At 39.5% G+C, this 27,581-nt stretch overlaps 1 protein-coding gene across 1 annotated transcript; it reads right to left on the bottom strand.

Annotated features, from left to right (window-relative positions):
* Positions 1-204: 204 nt before the first annotated feature.
* On the bottom strand, positions 205-27,170 carry SMIM14 (small integral membrane protein 14). The gene is made up of 5 exons (XM_009478438.2): positions 27,102-27,170; positions 24,507-24,617; positions 9,380-9,428; positions 825-973; positions 205-237 (listed from the first exon to the last, which is right to left on the bottom strand). The coding sequence occupies exons 1-5, from the start codon at positions 27,168-27,170 to the stop codon at positions 205-207; spliced, it is 411 nt and encodes a 136-aa protein (XP_009476713.2).
* Between the last annotated feature and the right edge of the window lie 411 nt (positions 27,171-27,581).

Below are 27,581 nucleotides of genomic sequence, written 5' to 3'. Positions count from 1 at the left end.
AATTGTAATAACATACAAAGCAAAAATTAACTTAAAATTGAAGTTGCTAAAAGCAGTTCATGAAGATAACTGCTGAATGATAATTCTGCTCTATATAAATGAGAAAAGAAAACAGTATTGAATGGGGTTTAGGAGTAATCTGGTCACTTCGTTCATTTGGTCGTGCAAGGTTTTAGCTGCTGGACTTTTCCAATACTGAATGCTCTAGTCCACTGGTGGGGCTGGTGGTTCTTGTCCCTAGGGGGGCAAGAAGGAGGAAAAGAAAGAAAGAAAAAAAAACATGTACAGGATTAGGAACAGTGCTTCACTTAAGAGGATTTAGCAATAAAAGAAGAACACAGACGACTTTAGTTGTGCTTTCTTTTAAGATCTTTCAATATCTCTTTCAATATTCAGAGTAAATGAGCATCAAAGAACAATACCATTCCCTGCATCGCCAGGGATTTTCCCATGATCCCACATCTAGGACAAAGACCACCTTCCCAGTTTCATGCTGTAATTTTGTTTACTGACTTCTCTTAAAGCTGTGATTTTTCCCTTGTACATAAGAAGGCAGGAGGCAGTTCCAACCAGGGACAGCCAGGGTCCAGAGGACATTATGACCCACGCTCAGTCACCCATGCTTGCTCCATCCCATGGCAGGCCTCACAGTTGGCCTTCGTGATTCTACTTTGACTTTGGTTTTACTCATTTTCATCGTTCCAAGAAAATACAGGGGAAAAAAAAAGGTAAGGAAAAAATGACTGTAAGATAGTTTTTATTAAAACCAAATACATTTAAACTATTGTAAAGTCTCTCTGCAGGGCACTTTAAGATGCACTTACATTATGTGGGCTGGTTGGCTTTCCAGCTGTGTTGGATCCTCTCAGATTACTAGGTCTCAGTAAGAACAAGACAAGTGCAATCACCACCCAGGCCATCATTATCATGGCAAAGCTGATGCCATTGTCACTGGAGGAATTTGGTCCTGGCACTGTAGACAAGGAAAAGTCAAGTTACAAAACAGAGTGACAGCAGAGTTCTTTCCTCAAGATGAAAACAAAAATACAACGTAAGTCTCAGAAAAAGCCTGAAATATTTTTCAATCGAGTCCTTCCTTTTGGCTTTAAGACAAGTCATTCTTGGTTAGTGTTAAACTGTTTTTTTATCACATTTCTTATCCCTTTGAAAAAAGAAACTATTTCGTAAGATTTCACTGGAATACCCAGAATTATCATGAATATTTCTTAGTTCACATTAACTCTTAATGAACTGGAGATGATAAACACACACTTAGTGTTCAAGAAATCAAACTTGATTTTTAAGAAATCAAATTTGATGCAAAAAAACCCCACAGGAATATATTTGTGTGGGGAAAAAACCCACCACCTGCATGTTGGTGTTTGTTTTTTGCCTCACACAAGTACAGAAATAAAGCTAAAGAGATGAAAGCTTAGAGTCTGTTGTTAGCCTACACAGAGAACATGCTAATTCTAGCAAGAAGGGAGCAAACTAATGGCTACAATTTTCTTGGTTACGGTAAGTTATTTACTGAGAGTTTGTTTGAACAAGTGTCAGTGTCAATATGCCAGACCTGCATGACTGGTCATCCAGGTCATGTGGTATTTCTGACAGCATCAAGGAAAACGTATCTGTCAGAAGGGGAAAAAGTGCTGAGGAGGTATGTGAAAATACAAAGCTGAGGAATACAATATACAAATTGTACACCCAATTTCCATACAAAATGTCTGAGACATCAAAGCATGGAAATAAAACCGAGACAATTCCTCAGACTGGAAATGGCTGGTTAGTCTTTTTGGATCAAGAAAGTCTTGCAAATACCTGCAAATTTGAAAACATCAACTTTTCTCCTCTGAAACATAGTTTCAGATGATCAAACTGTAACTAATGTTGTCCGCTAAAGTGTAAACCAATGTACAGTTAAGTACCTATGGTACTTACATGGCCGCATTTACAACAGTATCTAAAGACCTAACGTCTTCATTAATGATCTGGATAATCAATTAATACAAAGCAATAATGAATAACCTTTAGAAAGAGAAGAGCTATTCTATTTTACTACTCAACTTGAAAACTTTAACATCTGGGGATATTACACAGGGACACTCATATCTGTCAGATTTTTCAGTTGTCTTAACTTATTTGGATCATCTCATTATGGAATCAAGTCTGGATTCAGTATGGGTTGGAAGTTGTTCTTATTTAACATTTGCTAGATAACTTAAACGCAGTGAACTCCTGGAGCCAGTTGTTTCCTCAAAGGTTAATGCTGATACCAAAGAACCATCCTCATCACTGTCACACTGGGTAGCATTTTTGACAGAGGCTCTTCTATGGAAGTGGTTTCTTCATAGCACAGCTAAGACACAGCAGAGGGGCACTGTGGGGAAGCTTACAGCTACTCCATTCACAACACTGCTGTTCTGTGAATAAGACTTCATGAGTCGGGGCTGTTGGACTGACATTCTTTACTGACATCACATGCACTCAAGAATGTCAAAAGAAAACAAATGTATTAAAGAAGTTCCTATTTCCCAAAGTACCACAGAAACCATTAATACTTGTGAGCAAATGAAACTGCCATACAGCTCTTGCCTTTTCAGTCTCCAAAATACAGGTATTTCAAAACTTGAGAAGTTGCTAATGTAGAGGAATTTTATGATTAGAAGTATATACAATTACAAGTGACAATTCTTTTTGAGATCTGAGTGAATAAAGGGCGCTGCATATGAGAAGAAGGTATAGTGCAAATGAAGTAAATGAGAATGCTACAGGCTTTAATTAATTAAATTCTAGCACATAATTGATTCAGAAAGCATATGGAATTGTGCAGGTAAGAGTTTAGACCTGCAATTTTCCTGAGGGAAAATACTATTGTTATCAACATGATATATCAGTATTTTAAATCTTGGATGACCTTTTGTCCTGGTTTTGGCTGGGAGAGAGTTAATTTTCTTCCTAGTAGCTAGCATAGTGCTGTGTTTTGGATTTAGTATGAGAGTAACGCCGATAACACGCTGATGTTTTAGTTGTTGCTAAGTAGTGCTTACACTAGTCGAGGACTTTTTCAGCTTCCCATGCTCTGCCAGGTGCACAAGAAGCTGGGAGGGGGCACAGCCAGGACAGGTGATCCAAATGGGCCAGAGGGGCATTCCATACCATATGACGTCATGCTTAGTATATAAACTGGGGGGAGTTGGCCAGCGGGCAGTGATCGCTGCTTGGGGACTGGCTGGGCATCGGTCGGTGGGTGGTGAGCAGTTGCATCACTTGGTTTTTTTTCCCTGAGTTTTGTTTCTCTCTCTCGTTGTTCTCCTTTTCATTTCAATTTTTATTACCATTATTATTATTACTATTATTATTTTATTTCAATTATTAAACTGTTCTTATCTCAACCCACGGATTTTCTTACTTTTGCCCTTCCAATTCTCTTCCCCACCCCACCGGAGTGGGGAGGGTGAGCAAGCAGCTGTGTGGTGCTTGGTTGCTGACAGGGGCTAAACCATGACACCTTTATATATGCAAGCCAGTAAACTAGCATATAATTCGGCATGAAAAGAACAACTGCATTATTTTGGGGCTTCCAGACAACGTTAATAGCCACCCTGAGACTACCTTCAGCAGCACGTAAGACATACTTAGGTACCTGCTTTGGCATGTATGTTCAGCAGAACACTGAAAATTCAGATCACCTGTTACACTGTATTCCCCATACAATCCAGAGAAACAGCGACTGGTCAGGCTGCCTTCTGTGGTTTTTGCTGAACCATAGTGTACTTGGGGTCCATGGTTAAACAAGAGTTGGGGTAAGTAAATGCTGCTAGGTCAGCTCATGCTACAGGTCAAAGAAGGGAGCAGAAGGAACCACAGAAGGAAACCACAGGCATTCGTGCAAGACACAATTTCTATCCACCCTGCGACGTAATGCAGTTTGGATGGAACCAAGTGTGCTGAAACATGTTCTAAACCAAGTTAAGCAAGACAACAGCTTGGCCCTGTACTACCTACTCAAAGCATGCCAGATACTAAAACAGCCACCACACTGTTTACGCTATTCAAGTGCCGTTAAATCCACATCTCTCACAAATGACCATGTGTTTTAATAAGGACATGAGATATTTCAGAATCTGTTACTTTAAAGTCTTAACATAAGGAGATGAGGGTAAGCAAAATCTCACATAGCTGGGGTGAATCACACTTTTCAAAGCTTTGCATCACAAATCAAGAGAACACACAGAAGCTGTTTCAGCTACTGGGAGCAATAATATGTAGAAGACGACAATCTTTTGCTACAAAGAGCTCCATCACCGAGATCCCGAAATAACCAGATAAGACCAGCTTATGGATAAAGAACAGCTGAGTGAAGCTGAAACCAAGCAGGATGGAATTTATGCTGATGGGCAGAAGAAAAGATCTTATTTTTAAGAGTTCACAGCCACAGTGCTTTTACCTATAATTGATATTTTTGCAGGTAACTCAGAAGTGGGTTTTTTGATACCTTAAAGAATAAAGGCTATCCTATAAGAGCACTTGTGGATGATATTTTTTAATATTTCCAGATGGCTGGAAGATTGTCCTGTTCTGACCTCACAGATGAATGTCCCTGCCACCATCCATTTTGAAGGACGGATCTGGTTATTAACCTCCAATGACTAGGAGACACCAACTAGTACAGAATGTAGCAGCACATATTCTCCTGGTAACCTGTGTCACTGAGTGAAATGAAACTTACAGTCTCTAACCTGCCTTTCCACACAACACCGAATCCAGCCCAAGGTCTTTATTTTCAGAGTATCTGGTCCCCTGGGCTCAGCATACCTATATATCCACACACTTCTGAATGAAGCCTGTGAGCTTCATGCTCACAGTTCTGCCCCTCTGGTTACCTAGAATTTTTTTTACATTATGGCTGAATTATGTCCATGCAGGAGAAAGCTTTATGAGGGGCTGGTCTGAGACTGTGCAATGAACTCGCATGGGAGCTAATGACTGGTGAATCCTATCTATTGCTCCACGTGCGAGATACAGTTCTTTGGCTTGCTTTTTCCTACAGAAACAGAGACTAAGCCACATAAACTAGTTTTCTCTTAGAGGGAAGGGAAAAAATAATCTTCTGTGACAGATGTTTGCCACCTCATTTAATGTTCTACTAGAAGGCAGTCAAAGCTACTAAAATGATGGTAAAAATAATTTCTAAAGATTAAAGGTCAACCACCTCCTGATTGTGTAACTGAAATCTCAAGAATACAATATTAAAATTAATAAATGCCTCGTTAAATACTCCTCACATGAACTTAGTTCTCCTCTTAAAGTGCTATTTTTCATTCAGAGTGAGGTTGTACTTTAAAGAAAAAAAGGGAAGATTGCATTTCTTTCACTGTAAAGTATATTCCATGTGGTGCTTTTTGTCTGCCCTCTCATGGTAGAAATATCTCCTTTTGGATCTTCAGCTTTTTACTGTTTAACATCTGCATGTGGGAAGGCAAAAGCATGCTCTCTGATTTGTGCCGCCTTCTTTTCACAGTGTTTTTAGCCTTGCCTGTTCTGTGAAAGAAAGGTAGGAAACCATATGAAGAGAGGTATCTTATAGATGAATCATCAGGGAAGACAAAGAGCCTGTTGGACCTTCAGCAGGTAATTCCTGCAAGCTGACACTCTCAAAGGCAGGGGTAAGGAAACCGAAGCAAGCTGAAAAGGACTTGAGCCGAGGAGGGGAGAAGGGAATTCCAGGAAAAGGGAGGGAGGAGTTGGCAGACATTTCATGCCGTTAGGTTAGGCTGCTGTGACTCCCCTAGATGAGTACAACTCAAGATGAATCACAGATACACATTCATTTTAAAATACATAAGAATTTGGAAGTAGAGTCGACAACATTTGAGACAGTCATCTCTGACCAATTACAAGCTAGTAGAGCACTGAGAATAGTGTTGAAAGTATGAATGTGGTAAATCCAGGTCACAACATCTGGGAATTGCTAGAACACAGAGAAAAAATTCAGGCGGTGGCCTCTCATTTCCTTTGACATGGAAGGCTGACGGTGAAGGGCCATGAGCCATCAGAGCAACTCAGTACCAGCTGGGGATCCTCCCTAGGCTGGATGAACTGCTGATGTTGTAACTGCAACACACTTCAGAGAAATCTTCCCTGCTCCAGTTGCAGTAGACAGAATTCAGGAAAGAATTATCGCTCTTATTCCTCATTTCAAGGGAAACTGTAAGATCTTCTGATTTGCTGAGCATAAACAATCCCAACAGAATATTAAATGTGTTGCATATTCAAAACTTGCAGCCTTTTTTCTCCAAGGCACCCACTGAAACGGAGGGAACACTCATCAGACTCTGACACATGCTTTATCATCATAGCAGATATTCTGATGGAGAATGAGCAGAGGAACAGCCATCAAGCAGAGTGCCCAAATGGTCTCTGAAGCGGTGCTTATATCCTCCTGTATGTAGGAGTACAAACCCAAAAGCACTGGTCCAGACCCTGGCAGGAAACTCTCTGCAGGGTACTCACTACAATATAATGGTGCCAACAAGCATAAATAAAAATTTAGAGCTAATAACACAAAAATGTGGATGAGGGAGCCTTGGTGCTACTGCTTTGATCTGGCTCCAAAAGTCTAAAAAAGATCTGAAATTGAGGGTTGAAAAAACAAAGTGTGCTCAGGAAGAATCAACGCAGGGTATTTCTGAGAACTTCCAGCTGGTAGCAAGAGCATAACACATGACGCTGCTGAGACACTGGCCGAACCACAGCCCTGGCATTTCCCAAAACAAAACCACATACATCTCATCAGTTATTCCACAACCTTGCAACTTAAGAATCTGTGTATGACAACATTCCCAGCTGCGCTTCCAGAAGGAAGACCAAATCCTGGGAATGAGCAAACCAGTGGGAGTGAAACAAGCTTCTTCATATCAAGGTCTTGAAATGAGGAATCAAAGTCAGCAAGTAACAGGAAATGGAGCTGTGGGACCGAGGGAGGAGGAGACCCACCTCAAATATAAGCTCATCACAGTATCACTCATCAGAACAGGATGAAGCAATGGACAGAACTGGCCCAGAATTGTTTTAATCTGTCTCTGAAAACATGTCTAGAAGCTTCTCAAGGGTCAATCTGTTTATTTTTGCCTTTGACTCCTGGGAGTCTTACAGAGCTCGTGTTGGCCCAAGCACAGAATCACAGAAGCATCACAAAATAATCTGACAAATAGGCAGTCAGTGTCATTGCATCAGCAGAAAAATACCTTTGCTGGAACTAAATTTAAGGTAATATAATAGGAGAGGATTTACTCTATAATTTTTGCTTTGGTTTTTGAAACAAACCACTGGTTTGGAACAATTGCTACCAAATTGCTTGCATCTGCACAGACAGTTACTGCAAGGATCTCTTTCAGGATGGAAAGCTATTTGCCGCAAACCATTCACATCCCCACTGTACTATAGCTTGGTAGCGTGAAAGCTATCCCACAAGCTTTGTGCCCACACATAACAGAACTTACTCATTTATAGAGTCTTTAGCCTAAGAGCTTCATAAATATTGATGAGCCAAGACTCCCAAGGCTTGAGTGAGAATGACCTACCATTGCTTGGTTTGGACTGCAGACTAAAGCTCAGAAAGCTGCACAGCCTGTCTGTGCCTACTTCTAACACAGAAAATACTATCTCCTGTCACCTGCCTCTTTCCCTCTCCTACATGACTGTGATTTAAAAAACCCCCACACATAGATGTCTATGGTGTGGGAGACGAAAAAGTCTGCCTTAGGATAGGTGCGTTTGGTAGAGGAGGGGTGCTGGAAGTCACAGACACACAGCGTAACTTGGAAAGCCCATAAAGAAAGAGTAAAGCCAGCAGCAATGTTACGGCACACGTGCTCCCCACTCTTTTCTTCCAGGGCTTATCTGGGAAAGCTCATAGCTTTTCCCCTTCAGCCCAACACGGCAGTGAATCTGGGACTGTTTCACACTGGGAGGGCACAGTGCAAATCCAAGCTAGATGCCCATCTCTAAACAGGTTTTACTGGGGAATGAAGAGGGAGGAACATGAGACTGAATGAAGGCATGCCCTCTCCCCAAGATCCTGGAAACCTTGACTGCACTGCTCCTAGACCTGTAGAAGACACAGGCACCAGCAGCTCTTGCTTCCAGGACACTGCTGAGGTGCTCCCTGCTCCCTCTGAGCAATACAGTAGTCCTGATGCAGGCTAATTGAGCGAGTCATATGCTCAACTGGTAAAGCAATATAGGAAAAACAGATCCACTTCATTTTTATTTATAAGCATTTGGCAATGTTGCCTCTAAACCATGAAAAGTGTAAATGGGAGTGCCTCAGGACAAGCTTACATTACTGCGTAAGCTCTGCGCACCTATGCTTCCCTGCAGATGTTTGGACATTTGACTGTCCTAGTAATGCTCGCTGTTTGGGAGTTTTTTAGATGTATTTCACAGCAAATTTCAAGGAAGTGTACACATCAGTACTCTGCTTCATTAACTACACAGCCACCAAGTCAAACAGAAATGCAGTCACTCCCAAGTAGTTAGTGATAGGACGAGAGGAAATGGGCTTAAGCTGCGCCAGGGGAGGTTTAGGCTGGAAATTAGGAAAAATTTCTTTACGGAAAGGGTGGTCAAGAATTGGAACAGGCTGCCCAGAGAAGTGGTGGAGTCACCATCCCTGGAGGTGTTCAAAAAACGGGTAGACGTGGCACTTCACGACATGGTTTAGTCTAGTCTACCCTTGAGTGGCTTAGAGTAGACTTGGTAGTGTAGGTTAATGGTTGGACTGGATGATCTTAAAGGTCTTTTCCAACCTAAACGATTCTATTCTATGATTCTATGTATGTTAGCTTACCAGCCAGAGCTGGCAGGGAATCTCCTCTCCCTCGCAGTGAACTAGAGTGTTCACAGTACTGACAGTAAGTCACTCAGCCCCAGCCATGAACATGTGTACCTGTGGGGTTTTGTGCTGAATATCCAGTCTTCACTGGTTAGGCTGTTATGACTGTAAGAAGACCAAATAAAGCCCCCTCCTCCAATTTTCTCCACAGGCAAAAACTGAAATCATCCCATTTGGAGGTTAATGGTAAGATTAAGTAATGCTTGGGGCCCGATCAATGGTCATGCTGGTATATTGGTACCTCCAGCCTGCTCACCATTGCAGCTTCCATACAATGCTTCCAATGTACAAATGCTCATCTGCATCACAGATTCTCAGAAATTACCCCCCCGTAGCATTTTTAGTACTGTAGGATTTGATTTCATGTAATATGTTCCTATAACATTAAATCAACTGCTGCATTTTAAAGACTAGTCAGACTGTATTTTAATTAGTACTGTTTATTTTACTTCCATGCACCCAATCTCGATAGTTACTCACATTCCTGAAGGCATTCTGTGTCTGTGCAGTACGACTGGGATTGTCTCAGCTGAAACAGAGAAAAAGAAAGGCATGATGCTTAGCTATGAGAGTCGGTCAGCTTTTACTAAAATCATGATTTAGTATAATGTCAGAGCACAAGTTCAAGATAAGGAAGATTATAACCGATCCTTTACTGCATTGCACTTGGCTTATGGTGTGTGAAAAATCCCAGGTATGGAGGTAGTTTCTGAACACTATTTACATAATACCTTTAAATCACCTGACTAAAGTGCTATTGCTTCCACACAGGTTGCAGCCACTGAATGCCTTTCAAAACTCAAGTTAAAAATCTATAGTGATATAGACATTGTTATATACAGATATACTCTCTACACACATTTTGGGATTTATAATGGATAGGTGTTATACTGTTATCTAGACCAAGTAACATTAAAATACTCTGTGATCACGTAACAATAAATGATCAGACTGTGATAACAGTTATGCACAGAGAAGCTGAATTAAAAATTTCATATTTAAACTTAGCAATTACTATTTTTGCCACCTAAGATCTGTCCTCTGCTTAGGTAAACTACATGGATTAATAATAAAAGTTTTAAAAAGTACAGAACTGTTACAATGCCTTGGTTAGAACTGACATTTGCTTTTTGACAGGTTTTATGTCACAGTAGTGTCATAAATCCCAACACTTCTTGTCACAACAGGCTACTCTGTTTACTATCAGTGTAAATATACAAATGTAAAAGAAGAGAAAAGATGATGTTCCTTATGAAAGAAATACATGAATAATTTCTACAAACCAAATTTCCCCTGATTTGCTCTATGTAGTCGTAATACTATGCAAAGCACATCAAGGAAGCAGATGAGCAGCCGAAGGATGAAAACATTTAGAAAAGTTTAAGCTCCTTCCTTTATCATAATGATTTTCAATGACTGATGCCTTTGAGAAAGAAAAAAATGCAATTGGAGATTGATCACATTCATTCTTTCATTAATATATTAAGATCTGCTAGCAAATTGGCTGAAGACTACAAAGAAGTTCCTTAGGAAGTACTGAGAATGCTGGATTTAACCTTTCACCTATTTCTATAGTTAAAAACAACAGCAGGGGAAAGTCAAACAAAAGACTTCTACTTACCTTATTAAAAAAAAAAATCTTTCAAACTATGCATATTTCCTGCCCTTCTTATACAAAAGCAAAAGCTTATTTTATTTTCAAACTTTGGAAGTCATTCTCAAAGGGGAGGTTTTACATTAGCAATAGTACCAATTTGGAATATCTGACACTGAGAGATTCCTGAACTGGGAAAACTGGATATCGCTATACCCACATTTTAAAGAGATCAGCAACGTAATTATCTTCTGTTTGTATAATGGTTTAATTCTGGAGCGGGCTTAATTTATAATCCCTACTCTATAAAACACAGTTTACAGGTATTCAAGACAGAATGATGCCCAGAATTAAAATGGGTAATAGGCATATGATCAGAAACATCGTATAGGTCAACAAGCATATAGCATCTAGTCATTCCCCTGTCCCCAGGACAGCTAGTACTCACACAGCGTATCTAGTTTGCCCAGATAGGTAACACTGCCTTGGGGTGTTCTAGCCACAATATTAGTTATCTCCCATTCTAAGTGTTAGGCTCTGTCCAAATACAACTTTTTTTAAACCATGAAATTAACGTTTCTATAAAAGCCATCTCAAAAAATGGTGCATGTACTTTTTGTTGCTGTTAACATCCTGTTCCTTCACCTGCCTACCAGACAGCTTTCCACTGCTACCACAAAAAAAAAAAAAATAATGGAGCTCCAGCTTTGACTGACACGAATATGTTAACCACCAGAGAAGCTTGTTTAACAACAACAGAAGGATATTCTGGCTACAGCTATGCCTTTCTTGAAAGAGCAGTCTCAGTGGTGACCATGATCACAGCATGCTTCTTCATTCACCATCACCTTGACTATTTCTTCATGAGAAGCCTACACACTGTCTGGAAATGCTTGTTGATGTAGGAGGCCACCTGATTAAGGCACAGTAAGTATTAAATCCTGGAGATTTTGCGTGCCCAGAGGGTACACTCAGATACTGAGTTTTATCCTACGGGCATCCTTGTTGACTTCTCAAAAGACAGGACAGGCTCCAAGACCTTAGAGTGAGAAGTACTGCTGGAAACACCAATGATAGAAATATTCCAGTAAGCAAGCAGTCCTAAGAAAAATACCATTAGGAGTTGCTCTACAGATCTGTGCTGAAGAAATGCTCTTACATTAGATTATATCCTGCAAATATGGAAAAAAGTCTGCTTATGTATGGAGGAACAATGCACAGAAGAACCTTACAAAGCACAGAGCCATCTGTACTTTGTCTGATAATGGGGCTGTGCTTTCCAGAGGGCCTGGACAACAAATATTCCACTTTTTCATGGGGATTGAGAAACTAACTGTACAAGGTAAGTTTAGAAACCAAATTATGTTGTGAAACAGTTACAAGAGCAAAGTATGAAAAAAATGCATTTTTTATAATTTGTATGGAATTCCTCTAAACTGAAAACAATACATAATCATGTAATCATGCAGATTTAAAGATCCCACCTAAAAAAAATTACACTTGATAGTCTCTGCTACATTCATATCCGGCAATATAGATAGTTCTTAGAAATATTTCTCAACTATTCCAGGTACTACAAAAATTTCTTAGACAAACTACTTGTGCTGGAGAAGATTTGGTCAGAACAGGGCCACCCATAGACTCAAACAGGTTTTAAGAAGCCATAGATCACATGATAAGAAATATACTCAAATATATTCTCATGCTCACTTCCCCTCCTGACTACAAGCACATGCAAAACCTCATTAATCCACAAGCAGAAGCTCTAGGAGGGCTCTGTAAGCCAGGGTGCCAGGTAACAAACCTGGTTTTAACAGCTAAGTAACAGGCTGTATATTGTTCTTTTGGGATGAAACATGGCAGATGGTGGAAAACGAGCAGCAGTAAAACCAGGTTTTTCTCAATTCACTCAGGTGAACTAGTTCCTAACTCTGCAACCCAATACAAATCTGATCCCTTGCAGTCACTCAATTAGTCAAAAGACAAGAAATGATTCTGGCACGTGTATGGAATGCTTATGTAAGTTGAATGGCTGGGAAAGGTAATGCCTTTTGCTGAAACAAGAATGCTCCTTCTACTGATTAGCTCTTGCTTGGTAACTACACCCTTAAAGGACATAGCAACTGTTGGAAAAACATTGAATGAGAGACATTTCAATCATCAGGTAATTGAAAAAAAGAGCAATTATCAGGGACTGAAATAAACAGTTCTTTGTATTCAGATTTTCTATTCCGATGTGGAGAGGGAGTTTGTGGAATAAGAGTAGGAAGTTGAACCAGACCTTCCATCTTCGCAACAAAACCCTCAACAAGACTTTTCAAATACACTCAATGTTTTTCAGACTGGGAACACTACAGAGTTGATGAGAAAAATCTGGAGAGAGAAGTAATTCTTAGAATACGTTAACGCTTACATACTTAAAGGCAATATTATTAGTGCTGGTTTTGGTTTTATTCATATTTCAGAGATCCTTGTGTTGTCAAAAATGTGAATTTAGTGGAAGATTAATAGTTGACTGCCTGATCTGACAGCTGCTAAAGCCAGCAACAGCCTTTTCACGTTTTTCAGTATATTCTGGAACAGGCCCTTAAAAAGAACATAGGAATTAGGTGAGTGAAATATCAGGGCTTATTCAACAAAAGAAGAGGAGAATGAAAAATGTTACAAAACTAAATATTTACAGAAATTATTATTTTCTTCCATTTAAATGAAGAGGATTATATCTGAATTTTAACATTCTCTGTGCAGTTTGTCATCCAAATACAATAAATGGCTTGGTGCATGTAAGCCAAAAAATGAACTAATTTATCTTTTATTGTCCAAAATGAAGTAAACACAAATTGTAAACAGCATGAAAGCTAAAAGGGACCTAAAAAGGCTCCAAAATTTTCAGTTTTAATACAATGCAAACTTGCAGGCAATACAAGTAAAAATACTAATTATAAATGCACATTATTTAAAATATAACTGTGAACTTTAATTCCAAGTACATTTAAAATCTTAAATAGCTTAAGTTAAAATGATTTAAATTAATAATCCCCACACCACAAGAACTCTTGGTCAATATAAGTATTTGGTTTCTATGAAGCCCCTTGTAAGTTCTTGGAACTGGGAGCCACCAGTAGCTGAATTATGGCAAATCAGTGTCCACCTACTGATACGTTTTGAACGTAAACCCAACACAATGCTGAGAAAAAAAGAAACTGAGTTACTTCTAGTGGCAAGAGAGACAAGAGCTTTTGCTCACTCTTTCCCCATGACACTCAAATTTTGCATTGCAAAAATAAAGACAGCACATTTAAAATGGCTCCCAGTTCAAATCTGAAATAGCTCTTCCTTTCTTTTTTTTTCTTTTTCCAAAGGACACAGCTTTTAGCCCTAGTTCACACTAATACAACAGTGTTTAGATCCTGTTCCTTTGATGCTATATATAAAGTACAGTTTCAACATACCATCTTCTGGATCAACAGCATCTACCCATCAAGTATACCTGAAACCTGACTGTGTCCTGCTGCTACTCTTAAAACAGATGTCATGTTCTGGTAGGAGTCTGCACAGTTTTTAGCAATGAGAGCCACCACTTTTCACAAATCCACTATCGGCCTCTGGAAACTTTTTTGTGAAGTCACTATATTAAGTAAAGTCTCTATTTTTTCATGTGCAAACCTACTATGGGCACACAAACATGCCACTGTGTGGTGAAAACAAGGTGTGAACTTTTACTGCATGTTAGCTGCTTCATAAAATCACTGAAGTCCAAGTGAAATAGTAAGCCCAGTGAAACAGCTTCATCTAGCTAAACAGAGAACTTGTTTTTCCAATACAGTGACCTCAGCCACTGGGATCATTTCAGTCTTCCCATGAAAGAAGTTAAGCTACTTTGCATTTACCGCTCATCACATAGCTACTGTGGAGAAGGAAATTCAGACTTCTGCCTACCTTCACAGTAACTCCTTCTTGTGCCAATTCCCTTGCTTCCTCTTCAGAGGAGTTTTCTGAAACTCTTCAGATGGGTATTCAGAATTTGCTACCCCAGAGTTCAACGGTCTCACAAACCCTAGGACTGGTCCTGCAATTTCTGCTCAGACAAATTTTTTTTTTTTAATTAAAGTCAATAGCATCTTGCCTGAAAAAAGATGAAGAATTCCTATCCAGTATGAGCACTTCTTTTTAAGAGTTAAGTGTATTATTTAAGAGTTAAAAAAAAAAAGACAGAGCATACAAACATCAGGAAGATGCCAATGATCAGACAGCTCACCAGTCTGTCATTTTTCAGAAGAAATAATGGCATAATCCCTGTCCAAAAGCACTTTTCAACTCCAGAAATGGTGTAATAAAGAGGTAACAAAAGAAGAAGAACAGGACTAGTGGCAGGAACACAGTGCAATAATCAATGAAGTCTAGTGTGAATGGCAGATGAGATGAAAATAAATTATGTAGGGATAATTAAAATAATTGCCTTTTGGAGTAACTTTTGAGACAGCTCAAAGCAGAAACAAGTCCTCAGAAAACACATGAATGAAAAATTAGCAAGTTCATGAGCCAGGTCAGGAAAAGACCTCCATACAAAAAATCATGATGGAAGAAAGCCCAGAGAAATGCGTGAAAGAAACAGATAAATTAGGTACAAACATAAGAGAGCAGAAACGGATAATGGTGGCAATGAAAAGGATAGGTAAGTAGGAAAGCAAGGACAAATAACTAATTCGATATGGTCATTTATCCCATGAATAAAAGTAAATTTAAAATGGAATCATAAAGACTGTTGATAGAAAATTTTATGCAATAACAAGGGCAAAATATCACCCCTTGTGAAAATAGTTTTTTGCAATTTAGACCAGTTGTAAGCTCTGCTTTTTCTTTCTAGTGATGCCAGAAGATGACAAAACACTCCTGATTGCGTTCTCATGCTTCTGGGTAATGAAATCACTGTTTAAGCTTTGTTGGCAGCCACATCTGTTCTGTCCAAAGTATACAAACGATTTAGTAAACAACATGATAAATAAATTGCTGTGGTAGGATAGGCCAGTCCTGAATACAAGCCAGGTTGCAAACTGAATTGTAGCATTAGCTGTAGGGTTCAGATTTGAAGATGCAAAAAATGACACCTACATGCATTATTCTGCTACAAGCTGGCCAAGAGAAGTAAGAGGAAAATAAGGGGAAAAGAAGGGCATACGGATGGAATTAAATGATCTCTTAAACTACAGTAGGTTCTCTTAGAGGAACAAACAAGGAAAAAGTGAACACTGCCTTCCCCACTCCTACATCTTCTATCAGCATATGCAGAATTAAAATAAAATAAATGATTGTTCATAGAAGGACAGAATAACAGTCTACGATAAAAATATGGAGTTTGGTCCTGTGAGGTGACAAGTAATTTTCTCTCCCATGGCAAATGAGAGAGAAGGATGGTTGATACCTTTCAGCATAATGTTGCTACATTACAAACCAACTCTTAAGACCCAGAACCATCAGCCAATTATGACAGAGGGAGAACATTATTAACTTTCATACTGAAAGACATGAAATTTTATGGAGGAAGATGCAGCAGAGGGACCACTGTGCAAATAGGAGCCCTGATTTGGGCAAGAACTCATTCTTCCCTTTATTTTCTCATTTCTCCTGGGATTGCTGTTTCACCTCGGCGTCATATAGATCCCCCTTTTCCACACTTCCCTCACTTTCCTACAATTGCATGACTTTTATTGGTACTTCATTTTATAATTTTGCTGGCTTTGAGGACCTGGGATATTCCTGGCATCCTACTTTTAGCGAATGCAAAGCAGAATGAATTAGCAGAACAGGGAGAGTCAGGGAAAAGAAGATGAAGCAGTGTCATAGACAGGATCATTACAAGGAGCTCACAGCACCTCTGACTACATGAAATACTAGACAACAAATGGATGAGATAGAATATTACACGGTATTACTACAGAGGCATCTGAAAACATTCATGAACAACATACACAGATCCCCCAAGAGGGCATTAGCAAAGTTATATCTAAAATACAAAACCAGAACACATGGGGTTTTTTTGACCAAACAGTTGAGTATCTTCTGCAAAATTATGCATATCAGCAAATGAAAAGGGTACTCCCACGCAGACAGACTTGAGGAAAAGGCTGAGAACTAGGAGTTCCAACAGATAAGTACAGTTTGCTCTAAGTGTTGATTACATCCACATGTGGCCCAAGAGAAAAAGCACAATTTTCTCCTTTTTCCTCAAATGAGATAGCTACAACACAGCTCTCATCATCAAACACAGTTCAGCCATTCATAATACAGGTTATAGCTATTAATTACTTCTGGAACATCAAGTTGACACAATTTTCAATGCATAATTCTCTACACTGCTTGCAATACTGTCACACTATGCATGCTTTGAGGCAGTCACGAGGGGTGACTCAGGAATGGGAAATGCAAAGAATGAAAGGCACCTTCAACTTTCAGTTAAGTCCTGATACCTAACCCCTTACAGGAAAAAATGGTCCCCATGGGACATAGACCCGAGTGCACACTATTTTTCATGGCTTTTTTTTTTAAACATCCAGTTACCTGTCTAGACAGGACAATAGTCTCCATTTAAACTGCTTGATCTAGAACTAGTTTCTACCTTAAAGACCATTAGCAGTGCACAAATTCTGTGATACAGTTTTGGGGCCTTAACCTGTGCAACAGGCACAGGGAAGGCAGAGAAATGGAAGTCAGTGGAGCAAGAGCACTCAAGAACAGGCTCACACCCTGCCACTCCAACCTCGTGTTTTATTCTTTTGGCCCAGTGCCTTAGGAGGTGCATCAAGTCTTTTCCCCTGCATCTCAGAAGGATGATAGCTTCTTTGTCCTAATGAGCAACCTAAGGTTTGGCTGTTGGGAAAAGTCCTTTTTGGACCAGCTTGAACACCAAGAAACTGGGAATTGAAGGCACAGGTCTGGAAAAAAAAAGGGCAAGTGAGAGCAAAATGTAATTTCCTGCTCTTGGAGTGGTTGGCTAAGAAGGGGTATAGACTAGAAGCAGTAGCAACTGCTACTAAAAAAAAAAATTTCAAGGCAAATGCCATGCAACACATGTAAGAAGTCTCCAGGGCAACCTCCATATTTAGAAGGTCATTTTAAATTACCACAAATGTATTCGGTATAGTTCTGCTGTGCTTTCAGTAGAAGGCCACGTCAGTAGGGTAACTCACAGGCTATTTAAGTCGGGCTTAGCTGTGCTGACATCTTGAGAGCTTTTCAACCATTTGCAGCACACAACACATCTATTTTAGTCATCTGTGTTTATTCTGTGCTGTTTGCACAAGTTCTTCCTCAGCCAAGATTCATGGCTATGCTGGATACTATTTCAGACTATGCCAGTTTATAATAGTAAGACTCTAAAATGACCTGGCTAAGAAAATTACGTGGAAACTTGGTTGACAAGAGTGTTTGAACCACTTGTGTTGAAATAGTTTGAGAATTTGCAACTTTTGCTATAAAAATATAGCGACACCTCAAAATACAAGAGAGATTAAAATAAAAAATGTTTTGTTTTGTTTCGTATCCCCCCCCAAGTTTTTGAGACATTCAAGCCTTCTGGTATAGCAACATAACTAGACATGGGCCATTACTTTGCAATTAGCTACAAAAGAACAAAACACAAGATTGAAATTCCCACAGAGGTCTGTAAGGCCATCAAATCTCTACAGTAGAACTGCTGGCAGTTCATCAAAATGGGTCCTTTTGTATTACAGAATTAGAAATGTTTTGGGTTAAAGAACATACTGCTCATTTTCATAGAAACTAGTATGAGAGAATTCTAAAGTCACAGTTTCCGTAAAGCAAATAATACTGTATCAGAAGGGAAAAAAAAAAGGATTTTTACATCATACAAAGTTATATGTGTTACTGGCTTGCCTTGACATTTTTGGCCACTCTAAGTAGTCATACACAGGTCTCAGGCTTCATGGAAGATGCTCTATGTATAAACATCCCCCCACCAACATATACACTGTGTTTTCAGTCTAGTTTTCAGACTTGAACTGAGTCTTGGGCTAAGATACTCTGTGGATCAGCCATGCTTACTCAGAGAGCATCAAAGTCTGGAGGAGTAACATAGTGCAATCAGATTTTTATTTTACAAAAGAAGTGGGAAAAAAGGGAAATAAAAAGGTTTAAATATAACATCATTCTTATCCAGAGATTTGCTATGTTCTGCCACAACTAAGACAGGAACCATTTCCTCTGGATACCACAGAATGTCCTTCACCGTGACTTTCAAACAACTGGCCCCTCGCCTGACAGAGTCCCCCCATCAAAGTACTTGATGTCGTTTGATGTTCTTCATTCTTGAACTTTGCCTCTTCTTGTCAACATAAGTTTTGCAGATGGAGGAGACTGAACAGGAGATAAAACCATACAAGCTAACAGACCTGTCATTGTCTTTTGACAACTCCTGTGTATCTGCAGAAGATGGAAAGTCTTGTGATATTTTTCTTCTATGCTTACTTCCTCTTATGGAAGTTCCCAATTATCTGCTATATCCATAGTGTAAATAGTGAGCCCAATATAGAATAGCCAAATTGTTACACAACACTACCAAATCATAACAGATGTTGCCATGGGTATTACATACTAGAAATTATGAAGTCGCAGCCAAAGACTTTAGATTTCTATTATATCCTAGGAATACTTGAGAATCATAATATTTGCTTATTATTTACAGTGGCCATACTACAGAAGTTTACCGTGTGCAAAATTTTCATATTTTGACACCACAGAGAACCCTGGAAATTCCACTTCAGGAAAATGATAGGACATTCAGCATAAGAGAATTCAATGCTACTTAAGTACGTATATATAAGTTATAAGAACTGTGGGTATGAACAACATCTCCCAGTTAATAAGCAGCAAAAAATCTTTTAAAAATATCATGTGCATTAGAGATGTACAGTCCACTGTCTATAAAATCTTCATGGTATTATGAATTAAGAAGAAGAAAAACTTCAACAAAACAAACCCCTGCTTAGTCAAGCAAAATGAAGGACAGAAAAATAATCAAGCCACGTGGCTTAGTAAAAGTTAGGCTTTTTAAAACCAAACAGCTTTCTCATTTGTAATTTTCTGTGGTGTTGCTAACAGCAGAGAGGAATAAGAGTGTAAATGACAATAGCTTTTTTTTCATTGTATAAGCATTAATTGTAATGACAAGATGAACTGAAGTCTGCATTTCAAGTAGAGATTTAAACTATATGCTATATATAAAAAACATAATGTATTCATCCACAAATTGTACCTTGAATACCAAATACATTTTCTAAGAATTTCCAAGTAAATACACCAATTAAATTAGAAATTAAAAGTAACATTTTGGGAATTAAAACGAGAACTTCAGGTTGTAGAGTCAGTCTTTTTGACCTGCTTCTGAACTTGGCATAGCAGCACCATTCAAATTTCCCATACAGTTAACTCTAACATAAATCCTGGGTATGTGAATATGTATTTTGAACTCTACATGTAATAGTCATAACAATACATCATGTCTTCTTCATTAGCAGAAGCCTTATGTCCTGGTTTCAGCTGGGATAGAGTTAATTTTCTTCCTAGTAGCTGCTATAGTGCTGTGTTTTGGATTTAGTATGAGAATAATGTTGATAACACACTGATGTTTTAGTTGTTGCTAAGTAGTGTTTATACTAGTTATGGACTTTTCAGCTTCCCATGCTCTGCCAGGTGCACAAGAAGCTGAGAGGGAGCATAGGCAGGACAGCTGACCCAAACTGACCAAAGGGCTGTTCCATACCATATGACGTCATGCTCAGTATAGAAACTGGGGGGAGTTGGCCAGGGGTCAGCGATCGCTGCTTGGGGACTGGCTGGGCATTGGTCAGCGGGTGGTGAGCAATTGCATTGTGCATCACTTGTTTCGTATATTCTTTTATCGTTATTATTATTTTCTCTTCCTCTGCTGTCCTATTAAACTGCTTTTAACTCAACCCACAGGTTTTACTTTTTTTTCTTCTGATTCTCTCCCCCATCCCACCAGGGGGGAAGGAGGGTGAGCGAGTGGCTGTGTGGTGCTTAGCTGCCAACTGGGGTTAAACTACGACACCTTAATTCTTACCAGTATTGCTCCGTACAGGTATAAACAAATTAGTCTGTAAAAATTAGTTTAGTTTAATGCAAATGCAAGTTATTAAAGTCTACATCAATCATGGGGTTTTTGCACAATGTCATTACTGGACTGAAGAATCCTAAAAGTACATTTGCACACGTGGGCATCTTTTATAATTACGTTGTTATTCTGTTAAATTTGATCTTAACTCCGAACTTCTGGATTTACAATGCTCGGTCTGGAGATAATTAAAACCATCTTGTCATACAATTTGCTCCAAAATCGCGACAAGTACTCCCAGCTACACCACCATTCAAATGTGCTCTGGTGTGTTTTATACCTATCTAGGTTAAAAAGAATCAACAATTAAGTGGGTATAAGGAAGCATTCTGGGTATACAGCATGTTTGGATGGTTTCCCCCCACCCTAGGCTGAACAGATTGCCTAGCTTTCTTGTATCACAATGGTTTTGGAGTAAAGGTTTTGAGGTTCCAACTTTTAGAGGTAGTGGGCATCCAGTCTCCATTGAGACTTGTGGGGTTCAGCAACTCTGAGAACCGATGTCCAAGGGTTCCTTTTAAAACAAATAGTAAAATTCCTGTTTGCTTATGTTGTGTAAGATTGAGTGACAAAACAGCAGCTTAGAAAGCAAACTCTTACTGAAGTGTAAAAGTTACAGATGCAATAATGAAGGTTTAGCAAGTCTCCTGCTAAAATCAGGCAACAGGTTACTTGAGGATAGTCTGGCTGCTGACTGAGACTTTTGAGACTTTTCCTTTCTAGATTCTGCTGAATTATCCCAGCTAGTAATTTGCTCTTATAAATATTTAGGAGCATCTGTTTTGCTTTTTAGGATAGATGAAGTCTGGCATTTCCCCTTACTCCTCACAGCTTCAAGTGCTAATTGGCATGATCTTTTTGGAAGCTGGACACTGAACAATAAAATCCATTCCTGCAGCTACACAGTTGGACTGTTAGACTGGTCTTGATGACTGCCCAAGAGGGTGCACCTATGATGTGCTCTGTTTGCAGGCACTAGTGTGCCTCCAGATGATCCATTTGCACCCACCTTAGATTTCATGGAGCAGCCCAGGAACAAAATCTCACAGACCTTTGTGGCACTTCTGACTTTGGACACAACTCACCTACATCGTTCATACCTAGACTCCTCCAGCCACAACATAAAGAGAACTTGCTGACTGGTGCCATTGCCTGTGAGTATCTTCTAGCAGAAAAGGAAAAGATAAAAAGTGCTGAATGAGGGTTGAAAGTCTGAACCATACTGGTCCAGATTTGCATCTGACAAGCCTCAGAGGAAGAGCAGCCAACACGCATCCTCCTTTCTCCCTCCAAACCTCCTGAAGCTTCTTCCTGGGGGTTCCTTTGTCACCACTCTAGAATGTGTCCAGAAGCCTCAAGGTCCAGAATCAACACAACTGTGGGATATGGCACTAATGTCATGTTGAGGACCAGAGAAAAATCCTTCTTGGGAAAGAACATGTGTTCCATATGGGAGTAACAGGAAGAATTCTGAATATTTTGAAAGTGTGCCTCTAAGTGGGAAGCGTGAGCTAGGATGGCTGGACCCTGACATAGAGGCTCCACAGAAGTGACAACTATTCTCCACAGAAGCCTCAGTTTTCTACACCCTTGTGCCAACAGCATTGACCTTTAAACAGCAGACTGAAGGATGCGATTACACTCCTGTACTCAGCACTTTAAACCTATATCTGGAATACTGCATCCAGTCTTGGGCTCCCCTACACAAGACATATTTACAGACCGAAGTGAATTCAGCAGAGGGTCACCAGGGGCTGGAGCACTTGCCCTGTAAAGAGAGGCTGCGGGAGCTGGGCAAGTTCAGCCCAGAGGAGAAGGTTACTGAAAGGACAGAGACAGGCTCTTCACAGCGCTGTATGGCACAGGTTACAATACATTCAACTAAAACAGTGGATGGAAAAAATTCTCTACCACAAGGACTGTCAAACATTGGAGCATGCTGCCCCAAGAGCCTGTGGAATTGCTATCTTTGAAGGTTTTCAAGACTCAGCTGGAATAAAAGCCCTGAATGACCTGGTCTAAATTCACTGTTGACCCTGCGTTGAGCAGGAGGTTGGTCTAGATGACCTCCTGCAGTCCCTTCCACCCTGAACAATTCTGGTAACACCAGCAGATGGGCACACATCCCTTTCACTTCTTGCACCTCCATCCCCCAAACAAACCTGTTGCCTGTTCAGCAGTAAGAAAGTGAGTCAACCTCTAATGACTTGTGAGACTCAAGAGAGCACTGGCTGCACCACACCTGGGAACTACCAAAGGGAAATGATACCAGGCCCATAAAGCATATGGAATTGGCTATACAGACGTGCTCTTTTTGTCTGGTGTCATTTTGGACTTTGGTGCAGCTGGCCACTACATGGATGTGGGCTGTTTGGCTGCAGCTTTGATGCTTAGCCCAAGGGTCTCACGGTCTGTGTGATGACAAGCACTTGTCATTTCCGTTTGTCCTTGTGCAGGATCATTTTGCTTTCTGCTGCAGCCACGGATGTAGCCCTCCCACTGAGAGAGCCTGGTCTGGGGTATTTTGGCTCCCAGTGTGGCCTGTGTGTTTTTGAGGAGGCATTCTGTGTGCACAGGCCCAGGGGCGCAACGTGAGAACACGGTGGCACAGGTTCTGCAGTGCTGCATTATGGACATGCGTGGACAATGCTATGGACAACTCTGCTTACTCTGAGCAGAGTAATTCTGGAAAACGGGGTCAGCCAAGCTCCCTGAGAGCACACACAGGTACAGCATCTGCTGGGCCTTAGGTTCTTCACCTGGCACTCCAGATGAGATAGTGTAACAATGCACTCCAAGGCCAAGAAAGTGTGGACACTCAGGATTTTGTGTTCAGGATGAAGCAGGGCTGTATGAGTGCAATCCACACATTTGCAAGAACAAGCTATATATACTCTTTGCAAAGTGCTGTTTAAAACAACTTTGTTCTTTTGTGGATGTATGCACATGGAAGTGGTTTTATTTTAAGGGCAAGCACACAAATTGATTCCTTATTCCCAGATGTACATTCTTTGGGGACTTACACATTAGCCCTACTCTTATCACAGCCTAGTGGATGCCGTATTTTCCTGATAATCTTCCTAAAATACTGATAAGAAACGCCTGAAGAAGGGCCTGATCCTAGAGAGGATGCTCTTCACACCTACTGCCTTGAGCAGTTGACGTACTCAGTAACTTAAAAAGACATTCATTTAGGCCCTAAGGAAAAAAATGGGATAAAAACAAATTTATGAAAATCAACAAGGAGAAGTACATCAAATTAAGCTGATGTAAAATGTGATCTTAAAAAACAGTTTAACCAAATTAGAGTTGTAATCAAGTTCACCCTAATTGCTCACAGTTCACAACTGTTAGTGTTATTTTAAAAAATATACACTTTTACTTAGAAAAAGTAATTAGTACTTTGCAGCTTTTTCTTCAGTGGACATTGAACTAAGTTCCATATGGAAGCAAAGAATCATTGCTATTTTACAGGTCACAGTAACCTTTTTAAAGGTTAGTTTTAAAAATCTAGACATTGTTATCTTGCCATAGGAGTACATGGAACTTCACATGTGTGGTATCACCTTGAACTCAAAGAGTTTGCAAGGTAGTTTCTTTGTTTTTATGCAGACTAAAAAGGGTTACAGAGACACATTTCAATAGAAATACTGTCAGTGCTGTAAAATGCAGCCATGGGAAATAAACAGAAAGCTATCATTTGTATTAACTATTCAAAAGCTCATCAGAAAGTCAGATACACAGATTCTAACTGTACATGCAACTGAATAAGCAGAATCAAAAGCATCAGTAACTGCAAGTCTGCAAGAGCTGAAGTAATGTCTGAATAACCACCCTTCCAAATATCCTCATGTTATCCTTACCAGATTAATCAGTCTTCTCATTGCATGTTCATGCGAGCAAATGCATTCACAAGGATCAAATCCACCTTCTGCCATGGTTCTTTGGATAAACCTGAACTTGTCTGTGAACACCTAAGAAGAAGAATAAAAGGACAATGAACTCTTTTTCAACTGACCTTATTTTCCAGAGACTCACACATCAAGTTTCAGTTCATTTAATGCCAGGGTGAAAAGGCAAAACAAAGCAGGGTAATCCTATTATTCCTTTGGCAGCATGAATGAGGAAGTCTGGTATGCGCAGTTACATGTGATGTTGCTGAAAGCAGTGTTTCACACAGGCTTCCTTAGAGAGCCAAATAAGTTTTTTGCAAGAATTTGTGTGTCTCCCCTGGGTTTTTTCCACATACCACTGTGAAATACATCCTAACAAGCAAGAACCACAAAGATTAAATTCTGGTCTCTCATCTGCATAGTGGGACTCTTAAGTGTATGAATACAATTTCAAGTATCAGGGGAACTTGTACTCCTAAACCCCTAACAAACTGCTGGCATTCTCCCTCTGGATCAATGTACAGGAAAATAATTTAAAACCCGGTAACTTCTTTGCTAAAGGGAGAAACAATCATCCTTATTGTATAATGAAAGAAAGCAGCAGGGGTGTAAAAGTGGATGTACTTGGAAACACTTTAAAAATGGAGCTACACACACTAATTTTAGATCAAAGAAGTAGGTCATTCACTTAGCAATACAGAAAGTTCAAAGAAGCTGTAATGGACATGGTGGGGAATCAATTCTAGGTTATTCACCTGCTAAAACCACTTACACCTGACATGTCAAGTGTATACAAGTATATCTTTACTATTTACCAATAACTTTCTCAGTGACTTAATTGATGGTCAAAATGGGTAGTAGATTGCAAGGCATTTCTACCCCTGTCAAATCAGGGATTGATTTCTCTTGAATGAGCACTCATACGATGCATTAGATCAGTTCTGCATAATGATACTTTCAAAATATTTTTGTTAACTTGGCATCAATAAAACTAGATTCAGATTGTGTTTGTGTTGCACGCACTGGGGCCCTAACATGAGATAACTGGCAAGCTTAATAAATGCAGCAGCATAGAGCAGATACATCCTCTCAGTTTCCTAAAATAAGTAGTTTATGAAGGTGCCAGCCATTTGATAAGGGAGTGTTGAATCAGCAGATGTGCTCTGCAGCCATCACCTATGAAAACTTACAGCCTTGATCACACATAAGCGTTTTAATGTTTTAACCTTATTAGGAGAAAGAGGAATAACCCATATGGCTATAAGATATCTTCATTCAACAGAATGTATCACCACAATAGTTCTTCCCTCTTGGGGGAAGAAGGAGATGTAAAAAAGAAAATGCATTTCAGAAGTCCTTCCTCTGTCAATGCCTACCACTCTTCTGTATTATCCTCTGCCATGGTGGAGAGAGCCAGAGAGTAAAAGAAGGGAAGAGATATTCGTATCTTCATTACAGAGCCTCAACATCAGTGCCCTTACCTGCTAGCGTCTCCACTTTTTTAAAAGAATACTGAAAACTGAAAAAGAGAAAAAAATAACTCAAGCGATGGAGGAAAGGCTTTTTGCCTAGACACTAAGAAAGAGTAATCTGGCAATGTACTGAGAAGGAGACTGAGAGGTGACTTGATTATGTAGTGTACAAGTACGTTTGCACAGAAAAATAAACCCAAGTATTGAGAAGTTCTTCAGTGAAGAGGTGATCAAGACTGGGAGCTGTAATCGACCAAATTCAAAAGAGAAGCAAGGCATACATTTTTACCATTAGAGTAACTGACCAGCGCAACAAACTGCCAAAGAAGGGGTGGATTTCCTATCTCTCAATGCATTCAAATATGCTTCAGCCAAATACACATTACTGGGTAAAGTACAGAAGCACCCAAGTTGTTCTCCAACACACAGCAGATCACAGCAGATGATCTAATGATTCTTTCTGAGAGTTAATTATAAAGCTACTACGCTAATTTTGGTGAAGTTATCTTAGAACCACTAGAACTGCACAACAGCAACAGAAGAAATTTTTACCTACACAAGCTCCCTGGATGATACGCCATGTCAACCAGAATAGCCTTTCGAAAACTACTTTAGCAAGAGGAACAGGTAAAAGCACTGATTGCTAAATAGTGCAAAATGATTTCTCTGGACATAATGCTGACATCCAAGAGAAGGTATTCGAACCAGTAAAGTTGCAAAACAATATTTAATTTAACTTGAAAAAATTTAGGAGTCAGTAACACATAGTAATGTCACAGCAATTAATAGAGGAGTGTTAATCTATATAGACTACAAGAAATCAAAATATCAGATAAGAGTCATCACCAATGCAACCATGCTAACATTGTTTGTAGAGCGTACAACTGAAAAAGATTAGACAATAAACAGGGAAAATTAACCTGTCATATAACATCATAAATTTAAGTGGGGGTGCGCTAGAAGGAATTTAGCCCAAGGTATCTGAATTGTACATGATTAATTACCTTAATGAGCTAAAATAAAGCAGAACACATGTCACCAAGTAAAATGCCATGCAAGCTTTCAACAAAAGATCCTTTAAAAGCTTTCTCACCTTCACATGATGCTGAAAGGAATCATCCTTCATCTTTCCTTCCTCCAAGCCTATAACAAGCTCCTTCATCAGCAAAGGACTGAGACAGACCATCTCTTTTGTGAACAGCACTAAGTTTTGCCCTGACAAAGACGCTAAACTTTGGTTATTTTATTACTTAAAAAAAAACCCCAAACCAGGTAACTAATCCCCCTTTATGCAATTATTTTTTGCTGGGAACTGGAGGAAACAGAGATTTTGTATGTGGCTGACCAGTTATAAAGAACAGAGAACCACTCTATACTATATGATGATTTTCACTTGTAAAATGACGCTCATGTCTGTATTCCTCATTAAAATATTCTTTAATAATTGTATTATTTGTAACACACTTTGAATACATAAAGTACTAAATATCAACTAAACTCTGTAATCAGATTCTTAAGTTTATTAATGTTTTGTGACCCTGTGTAAGATTTGGTAATAAGAGACTAGTATTTT

The sequence above is a fragment of the Pelecanus crispus genome, chromosome 4, assembly GCF_030463565.1.
Source record: "Pelecanus crispus isolate bPelCri1 chromosome 4, bPelCri1.pri, whole genome shotgun sequence".
NCBI lineage: Eukaryota > Metazoa > Chordata > Aves > Pelecaniformes > Pelecanidae > Pelecanus > Pelecanus crispus.
This window is presented reverse-complemented; position numbering and strand designations above follow the sequence as displayed.

What these genes read in the sequence shown, in the direction of transcription:
- SMIM14 (XM_009478438.2), bottom strand. Translation starts at nt 27,170, where the DNA reads ATGAAGGAGCTTGTTATAGGCTTGGAGGAAGGAAAGATGAAGGATGAT. An exon ending in TGAGAAGACTGATTAATCTG is followed by an intron (nt 9,429 to 24,506) that starts GTAAGGATAACA and finishes TCTCTGTTTCAG; the next exon opens with CTGAGACAATCCCAGTCGTA. An exon ending in AGCCAACCAGCCCACATAAT is followed by an intron (nt 238 to 824) that starts GTAAGTGCATCT and finishes TTGCCCCCCTAG; the next exon opens with GGACAAGAACCACCAGCCCC.